The sequence below is a fragment of the Chironomus tepperi genome, unplaced genomic scaffold (assembly GCF_022539635.2).
Source record: "Chironomus tepperi strain 1889 unplaced genomic scaffold, CSIRO-AGI_Ctep_v1 contig_161, whole genome shotgun sequence".
Lineage (NCBI taxonomy): Eukaryota > Metazoa > Arthropoda > Insecta > Diptera > Chironomidae > Chironomus > Chironomus tepperi.
This window is the reverse complement of record NW_027226283.1, coordinates 1,248,164-1,257,845: the sequence shown is the minus strand read 5'-3', so window position 1 is coordinate 1,257,845 and position 9,682 is coordinate 1,248,164. Positions and strand designations below refer to the sequence as shown.

Genomic DNA, 9,682 nt, shown 5'->3' with positions numbered 1-9,682 from the left:
TTTTTCGTTATAATTTTAAAAATACCGACTAATCAAGTTGATTCAGCATTAAATAAAATTATAAAATATTGACGATTGATCAAAAAATGGCTAATCCCTTAAAATAAATAACGGCGGTTGAAAATTTAAACCTGTAAAGTTAAAAGTTATTAGAACAAATAATAATTTTTTTAAAAAAACTGAAATATCATATTGTTTAATTAATTTAATATTCCTGCCTGCTTATCTAAGCATGTCTGAAGAAATTGTAAGTAGTTGTAATGAATTGGTGTCAAATAATATGGTTGCATAATCATATAATTGATTAATAAACAAAAATATCAGAAATCAAAAATACAAACATCAGAATTTAAGTGAACTTACTGATGATAATACAAAAATGGAACAATAAGTATATTATGGAAAATAATTTAAATTCGGCATAAGATACGTCTTATATCTTAGAAATATCAAAAAAATTAACCTCATTCATAAACAAAAATTGCCTTGTAATTGCTTATACAATATTTCATTTTGAATTCATAGATTATTCGTATTCAGACACAAGATGGTCTCAAACGGATCAATGTATCTAAAAATGCAACATTAAAAGACCTCTATGAAATAGTTTACAAGTCTTTGAATTTGTTGGATTATGGATTTTCTTTGTTTACCGATCGAAAGTTCTCAAAGGAAGTGCGATCTACTCGATCCTCAACAATAAACAAGTCAAACTTAAATCATGGTGATATCTTATATTATAAACAAATGGCAGGAACATCTTCGGTAAGTTTATCTTATTAGTTCTTATTGTTTTGGTAATAAATAAAAGTGAAATTTAAGGCTGATCCTGTACCATCCACCTCATCAACATCTGATTCTAATCAAGCAGCTGGAACTAGCAAGATAAGACATAAATCAACGACAGTTGCTGAAGATCCAGTTGACATTGAGCTTTCAAAATTAGATGGACAAATTCAGAGAAAAAGAGATGAAAAGTTATGCAGACATACGGCAACAAATCGATGCGTTCATTGTTCATCTTTAGAACCGTATGATGAGAGTTATTTGAAGGAGCAAAAGATCAAGCATCTCTCATTTCATTCCTATATTCGAAAAATGACATCCGGTGTTGATCGTGGCAAGTTTGTTGCATTTGAAGACATTAACTGTAAAATCAAGTCTGGTTGTAGAGAACATCCACCATGGCCAAAAGGAATTTGTTCCAAATGTCAACCATCAGCAATCACGTTAAATCGTCAGATATATCGTCATGTTGATAATGTAATGTTTGAAAACAATGAAATTGTTGATGAATTTATCAACTATTGGCGAACTACATCTCATCAACGATTAGGATTTTTGTATGGATGTTATGAAACTACTACTGATGTTCCTTTAGGCATTCGAGCCAGAGTAGTAGCAATTTATGAACCTCCTCAAGAAAGTACTAAATCTAGTATTAAACTTTTGGATGATCCAAATGATAAAGAAGTCGAAGAAATGGCCAGTGCTCTTGGTATCAGACGAATTGGCTGGATTTTTACAGATCTCGAAGCTATAAACGATGGAAAAGTCAAACATCTTCGAGGAATCGATACATTTTTCTTGACAGCTAAAGAATGCATATTGGCAGGACATTTTCAGAATCTCCATCCAAATGTCTGTAGACAATCTTCAAATGGATACTTTGGATCGAAATTTGTTACAATTTGTGTCACAGGTATGTTATTTAATTACGATTAGAAAGAAATTTCAAGATAATCAAGAATTATTTTATTTCACAATAACAGGAGATAAAGAAAATCAAATTCATATGGAAGGCTATCAAGTGTCAGCTCAATGTATGGCATTAGTGCGTGATAATTGTTTGGTGCCAACAAAAGATGCCCCTGAACTAGGCTACATACGAGAATCAACTGATAAACAATATGTCCCAGATGTTTTCTATAAGGTAAGAAGAAAATATTTTTTTTTTCTTTTTCTTGCTTTTCATTTTTATTCTAATTGATAATATTTACGAGGAAACATAATTTTCAAGAAAATTTCTATTTTAACACATTGGGGATGTCTAAAATATAATAATGACGTCCTATTTATTTGCATTAAAAAGAAACTCTTACATTGTTTTTATGTTAATTATTACACTAACTGCAACAAAAGATTACGAATGGGCGCGTGAATGACTACAAATTAAATTTCTTATCACACATCAATAATTTAATATGGGCTATTCTATATTTTTCTTTACAAGAGATTTTAACACTTTCACTGATGAAATTTGTTCATTTTTTTTGTTTCTTTCGCATACATGAGGTAACTGATGAAGGAAAATAAATAATTTTCATAGTTTTCAATCCGTCTAAAAAATATATATATGGCTACGATTTATGAACTCAAAAGCTATTACGAAGAGAAAAAATGAAATGATTGAAAATTAAAATTTTCCATTTTCCTGCATAATTGTTTGTGATTTACTAAATATTTAAATTGTACCGTTCTAAATCAATACTCGTATAGATTCGTACTATTCGTTTTATTTCCCGGTAATTTAAGAAAATTACTAAATCCATCAATCAGTTTTCCGAGAACTTTGCAGTCTTTAAGTATATCTTTTCTTATAAAATCAAACGTTTTCACATAATAATCAAGAATCCGAAGAATATGTAACTAATTTTATTTTTGTTCTCGAGGAGATTGTCTATATTTTTTTACTGGTTTTCTTTCTATTAATAATTTTTATGATTTAAAATTGCGACAGATAATTTTTATTGATTGTTTTTTATATATTTTTTTAATATGTTTTTAAGCATTTCACGAGGTTTGCAAACAAAATAACAGAATTGCAAAATTTTTGAAAACGATTTTAATTTCATAAAATTTATATAACACCTCAATTTCGTTGGATATTTTAAATAATTATGTTAAACCCAAACTAGTCAAAAAGTTTATTTAAATTGACAGACTAAATGCACAAATTCTAACACATTAATTTTTTTTGTAATTTTTGTATTCAAGCAAATTTTGAAATTTCAAAAACATTGCAACATTGTTATTTTATCAATTATTTCCCATATTTCAAGTCAGTGAGTGTACTATCATGATGTCAATCATGTTGAACATCAGAAGTAAACGAGCGACCACTAACATCCTTTCAGCGTGATTTCTAGAAAGAAACACGTCTATACTTTCATGTCAACTTGCATTTAATTTTTCAAAACTCTTTATTTGTAACCGAAATTGAATTACTCCAAAACAGGTACATTAACCAAAGCATAAAGTCGCTTAAACTATCTTCAATTCGTTTCTTTTTTCTCTAACGAAGAGACAAACATTTATAATATATATTTTTTTTTTGTTCAATGCGATAATTATATTAAGTATGTATTTATGAATTTCTTCCTAATCATAACATGAAGTATATTTATTCTCTGTTCAATTTATAAACAACTAACATCATTTTTAGCGTAAATATATTTTTTTAGTATTCATTTCTCTTCTATTTTATTTCTTTTCGATTTTCTTATTGGAAAGCCTTTGTAGACTTTCTTGAACAATAAATGAGATACTTTCGACCAAAATTTCGGCTAATGAGCTTAGTTATGAGCTTTGTGCTTTAAATATATATTTTTTGACATTTAATTTTTTTTTTCACATTTACATTAGATGTATGTCACGAATTACAACAATTTATGCAGTGTTTGGTTTTTAAGCACGTTGACTATTGCTACAATAACTTTCTAAAGGATTTAATTAATTAGTTTTTTCAAGTGTTTGTTAAAAACAAACCTAATTCTTTTCAATTTCGGTTCCTATGATTATAAATTTTGTTTATATGATTGCAATATAAATACATAGACCTTTAACTATTGCAAGCATTTATGCATACATGATTCGTTATTTACAGAAAATTTCCACAAAAAATATATGATCATTTATTAGTCAGGTCATTACGCTTATTTTCATTTTGTATCATCGTTTTGTTTAAAGGTAACTTCATAAATCTTTATATATTCATTACATATGTACCAGCACGTTCATTTTAAAAATACTCTAAAATCAAAATACTTGTTTATCTCGTCTATTGCCATTTACCACAATTAACTATGATCACATTACTTGTCGGCTTACCAGCCGAATCACCCGCTTTACTTATTTTGTCCACCAAATCTAAGCCTTCAACAACGAAAGCAAAAATTCCTGTAAATCCCCTCATTTCACGTAGTATAATACGAAATTGTGAACCGACTAAACCTAAATTATCGTGACGTTTTTGACTGCGTCGCATTCCTACCGATCCGCGTATCGCCAAAATTTTTGTATCGTCAGGCATAAAGAAGCTATCTTCGAAAACAGAACGTCCGCCTCGTCCATTGTTTAATTCAAAATCACCTGTGATGATTGATTCATTTTCCCAGCACTGGAAAATTGAACAACCTTTATAGCCGAACCCAAGTTCGCCTAAAAAAAGATTATTTTTAATTAAGTTAATAATTCTATTAAATAATATTATAACAGTTTACCTGTACATAAAGAGCCAAAATTCTTTGCCATTTTTGGTGCCACATCATTACGTACTTCAATTAAAACTCGTCCAAAAGGTGCTCCATTAATTTCAATATTAAAATAATATATCGGATATACATGAACACTAGGATTTTGAACAATATTTGCGACAGATTGCTGCTGATTTGACGTTGTCGTTGTTGTTGATAAATTATTATTAGAGTTAGAGACTGAGGAATGTAATGAATGATGTAAAACGATTCCGTTTATATCAGATATAAAGTTTAATGGCGGTGGAGTATGGTGTGAATGATGAAGCTGACGACTATTTGCTGATATAAAGTTAGATATATTTCCGTTTCCAATGTGCCCAACGTTATTTAAAAGGTCAGATGTAGAGATGCTTGTTGATTCCGAGAATTTTTGAAATAGGTTGTCTTGCATCGACATTTGGGACATTTGATCAGGAAGCATCCCAATTATTCCACCAAATAAGTTATTATTATTATTGTTATTATTACTGGAAAAGGAAAATGAAGTTTTTGTATGAGGTGGACTGCTCATGAGTGCTTGCGCCATTGTCTTGGTTGTCAATATATGGTGTGAATATAATTGAGAAATGCAATAATTAGCTAATAGTAAAATCATATTATTATGTCCTAATCCAGTCATAATGTGATTACAATTGAATGGTGAAGTTGCTACAGTCGCTGAATTACTGTTGATGTTGTTAATTGAAGCACTTGAGATCGGTGTGCTTAATTGAGTTGGATGATTATTATTTTTTATGGTGTTATTATTATTATTATTATTTAAGTTAGAATTATTGTTGTTGTTATTTCCGTTGTTGCTGTTGTTGTTTGAATTGTTATTATTATTATTATTATTATTATTATTAGTATTCGAATTGTTATTATTGTTATTGTTTAAGACGGTTTGATTAGAAATGGACGCTAAATTACTATTAACTGCATTTAAAATGACTTGGTTTTCGCTTAATGTAACGGCATCGACACCATTCATACTTAGTACCGAAGAAATTTGCTTCAAAAATTCAAAATCCAATAGAGAACCATTGTGCTGAATGATCTCCTCCAGTTTGCATTGTAAAAGCATTTCATTATACTTAAAATGAAGTCGTTGCTTTTCCATATTAAGACTTGTGAATAATCGATAGGCCTCAGCTGGAGACGATTGATGCTCAAGAAGCGTCAATGTTAGTTTTGCTTTCGATAAATTTCCTCGAATGTCGCTTATTTCTAACGTCGGTATATGATTTATTAGTTCGGTTTCAATTTGGGTTTTGAGTGTTGTGCAACCTTCAAGGATTTTCAGCAAGAAATCCCTTTGCTTAAACACAAGATGCTGTAATTCAGTTAATTTCTTTTGCATCTTAATTAATTCCGATAAAACGTCATTATGAATTGCTTCTTTAGCTTCATTTAAGCTCTTAACGGTATGATTTCGGTGATCTTCAGTACTTGCACAAGCTCGACACACTAAGACATTACATTTCAAGCACCATAAACTATTCGGCATCGCATGAGTGAGACAGTTTTCATTTGAACGTATTTTATTATTTAGATTTGTTGATATGTTATTTGGCGAAAATTGATTTTTATCTGCACTTATAATTTTCTTTGCTTTTATATTTATCATATTCTGTGATAAATATAAAATAGCATTGTATGTGGGTAAATTTTCGGGTTTCATGTCTGGTATTTCTGTCCGCTTCCAGCAATGAATGCAATAAAGCTCCTTTCCCTTCAACAAAATTGTGTTGATACATTTAAGACAAAAGTAATGACGACAAGAAAATAGTTTCGGTAATGCATCTGAATCATTGAATGTTGTATGGCAACAACTGCATACAATTAAGTCTTCCAATTCGTTTGGTAATAAATTATCCATCTACGAAAGGAAATTTGAGATCCAATTAAAGCTTTATCATATAGTAACTCAAAAAAAAAAAGAGGAAGAAAAGATTTGTCATTGAAAGAAAGCTTCAAGAAAAGTATTGGCAGTGATTTTTTTTTTTTGGAAAAAGACTAAATTATCGATATAGAAAATAATAAAAAGTAAACCTAAATATAAAATTTGCTCAAGGTCATCAAATATCTACATTTCCATATGCCTTCCAAAATATTTTTTATGACTTTATGAGAATAAGAGTAAAGCACGAATATGTTGAGAAAAAAGTTACTTTTGCATGTTCTAATCCGATAAACATATAAAAAGATATTTACTTGACTTCACTTCAGCTTAAATATTAATTATATTCATGCCAATTCTTACTAGGATTTTATTTTTTTGAACGAAAATTGATTCAGTATAGTGAAATATGATCGGTGTAATGACGTCACCAAGGAAAAAGGGACGAACCCAAAATAAATTCTAATTTTTAATGGAACTAAAATAATTATATTCAAACACTTTTTTTCATCTCTTGGTACTTACCTTGACTTTCGATTGATTGGTGAATGATTAAGCTTTTATATATTCTCTTTGAATTTAGCTTCTTTTTTTATGTATATATGTATATATATTTTTTTCTCGCAGGAAATGCAATTTTCCTGTTTATTGATGACGATTAATGAACATAAAATCACGATTAAATAGGAACAAACCGATAGGATTTTACTTTAAAATGATCTGTGCCTTCTTAAAAATTTTAAAAATCACTTCAGACATAGTCTTTAATAGCTTCCTGTTTGTGGAACTCATTTTTTATTACGATTAACTGAACTTCCTAATTATGATGATGATTCCATTAGAAAAATACTTTTATTGGTTTCAATGATCGAATGTAATTGATTTAAACGTAGAATGCATAAATATTGCCAAAAATATGTTACATTATGATTCCGGAAAAACTTCCATTACTTTTTTTCATTATCATTCTTCTTCTTTCTTCTCTCTTTTAACGAGCGTAATATTTTCCCTTTTTGTGTATTGCGAAAGCTCTTGTTCGTTGAATACTGATGTACAGATTGGAAAAATTCTGTTTGTTGTGTTGATGGAAAAAATTTTCCTCAATTTTTTTCTCACTCTCTTTTTCTCTATTTACTGAAGATTGATGTTATTTTTTGTATTATTATTTATTCGACTTAATTCATTTTGAAAAATGAAAATGTTAAAATTTCAAAGCATCCAATTCACTTTTAATTAACAAGTCGCAAACTTTACTATTTCCGTTTGTATTGTCAACTTGGATTTAAAGTATAATGTACTTAGGAAAAGACAAATTTCCAAATGATCAATATGTGATAGTTTTTTTTTCGATTGACCTTTATCAATGTTACGTTAATAATATTATTTTAATGTTTATTCACTCGATTAAAATCTGATAAAGATATAATTAACTTTACAATGACACAATTTAGATACGAGTTTTCCACGAGAAAACTAATTAGAATTGATTCTCAAAAATTTTCTCATCCTATATTTTCTGAATTATAAAATAAAACGGCGGTACGATGATGATCAACAGTTACCAACTGAAAAGTGTCAGTGAAAAGGGAAAGAAAACTTTTTGGCTCCAAAACTTGCGGCTCTGTTGCAAATGTATGTGATAATAGAAATCATAAGCACTGAGAAGTTCTCACGAGTAGAATGCGCATGAGTAATGAGAGAAAAATAAAACCAGCTGGTTGACGACATTTTTGGATTATGCGCGTACCCGTGATGTAAAGAGAAAAAAAAAAGTTCTCCAACATTTGTTTACGATTTTCAAGGTGAAAAGTTCAAGTTTCTTTCCAGCCGTAATGTATAAGTCAATGCGTTATTTTTAAAAGCACTAATACGTTTTCAAAGTAGAAAGGGAAATTTTTCTGGGTGGTGGACATTGAACCAAATAATGTAATGTAAGAACGGGGAAGCAATTGATTGCTGACGTATGCTGCATGCTCAAATATACTCATACATATGCAAATTAGAGAAAATGTGATCATTCATCTAAATTAACTTTGGACATGAAATTTTGACCTAAAATTTTTCCTAATAGATTTTTTATTTTTATTTTTATTTTTTTATAGGATAAAGATCAGTATGGAAATGAGGTTCAAAAGATGGCACGTCCTCTGCCAGTAGAATATTTGCTTCTTGATGTCCCAACATCATCACCGCTTGTTCCTCTTTTCACATTCCCATCACGTCAACAGCGATTCCCTGTTGAAAATCGTTTACTGGATAAACATTTACAAGATTTTGCTACTTTTCATAACTATATGCAAATTTATAAGTCACGAGACTTTTTATTGGTATAATGAAATAATTATTTTGAATTAACACACCTAATTTAACACAATTTGAATTGTTTTTTAGGCAATGTCAGACTTTCATGTACTTCTTTATCTTTATGGATTGACGTGCTTTGATATTAAAATGAAGTCTCAGATGGGACAAATATTACAGGCTGTTCGAACACAAGACGAAAGCTTAGCTAATCAGTTTATGAGGAGTGACATTTGGCGCACTTTTGAGCAATTAATCAGTGCACATGTTCATGAGTAGGTTCAGCATGAGTCGTCGTAGTTACTCTTAATTAATAAAACATTTTTTCTTTTTCAGAAATGACAACCATATGAATGCTGAAATTAACAACGCTAAAAGTGACTGGACATGTAATCATTGTACTTTTATCAATAATAATGATATGCAGGCATGCGAGATGTGCAGTTTACCACGCTAAATTTTGCATCACCACAAAAAAAAAATCTCTATATTTAATACACATGAAATGAATGAACCTAGCAAAGATAGTTACTTTAATAAAGCTTTGCGATATTTTCTTGTAAGAATTATGAACATTTTAATTTATCCTTGTTTTTGACATTATTTTCAATAAATATCAAAAAAAAAAAAATAATAGAAGAAAGTATTGTGTTGTTTATTTATAGATTTTTGGATACTACTGTACGTACTTTTCTTTTGCAGTTCCGTTAAAGTCTTCTTACGAACACGCGTGCAAATTTCAAAAATAATGTTCAATCAGAATATTCGCTATGAGCGCTGTCGAAAAGTAAAAAGTGGCCTACGTGACTAAGAGTATTGTTTCTGACGTCATCTACGAATGAATGGGATTGCTTACTTGTGTACAATTTTTAACACTATACTTTTTATCAACACCGTTAAAATTTTTTAGTCACATGTTTTTCTTTAAAATGTTTTATTATTATTTTTATTTCTATATATTTTC

General features: G+C 29.4%; 2 protein-coding genes across 2 annotated transcripts; one reads left to right on the top strand and one right to left on the bottom strand.

Annotated features, from left to right (window-relative positions):
* Positions 1-138: 138 nt before the first annotated feature.
* On the top strand, positions 139-9,339 carry Npl4 (nuclear protein localization 4). Its single transcript, XM_070637477.1, has 7 exons — positions 139-247; positions 526-765; positions 823-1,702; positions 1,773-1,933; positions 8,520-8,744; positions 8,809-8,993; positions 9,055-9,339. The coding sequence occupies exons 1-7, from the start codon at positions 233-235 to the stop codon at positions 9,173-9,175; spliced, it is 1,827 nt and encodes a 608-aa protein (XP_070493578.1). The 5' UTR covers positions 139-232; the 3' UTR covers positions 9,176-9,339.
* LOC139088310 (uncharacterized) lies at positions 1,733-9,346 on the bottom strand. The gene is made up of 3 exons (XM_070637476.1): positions 6,943-9,346; positions 4,503-6,396; positions 1,733-4,440 (listed from the first exon to the last, which is right to left on the bottom strand). Exons 2-3 carry the CDS (start codon positions 6,394-6,396, stop codon positions 4,061-4,063), a joined length of 2,274 nt encoding a protein of 757 aa, XP_070493577.1. The 5' UTR covers positions 6,943-9,346; the 3' UTR covers positions 1,733-4,060.
* Between the last annotated feature and the right edge of the window lie 336 nt (positions 9,347-9,682).

Bases quoted from the DNA above. Each gene is read 5' to 3' on its own strand.
- Npl4 (XM_070637477.1), top strand. The intron at 766-822 runs GTAAGTTTATCT...GTGAAATTTAAG, and splicing joins AAATGGCAGGAACATCTTCG to GCTGATCCTGTACCATCCAC. The intron at 8,745-8,808 runs GTATAATGAAAT...ATTGTTTTTTAG, and splicing joins AGTCACGAGACTTTTTATTG to GCAATGTCAGACTTTCATGT.
- LOC139088310 (XM_070637476.1), bottom strand. From the start codon at position 6,396: ATGGATAATTTATTACCAAACGAATTGGAAGACTTAATTGTATGCAGT. The intron at 4,441-4,502 runs GTAAACTGTTAT...ATCTTTTTTTAG, and splicing joins TTTTGGCTCTTTATGTACAG to GCGAACTTGGGTTCGGCTAT.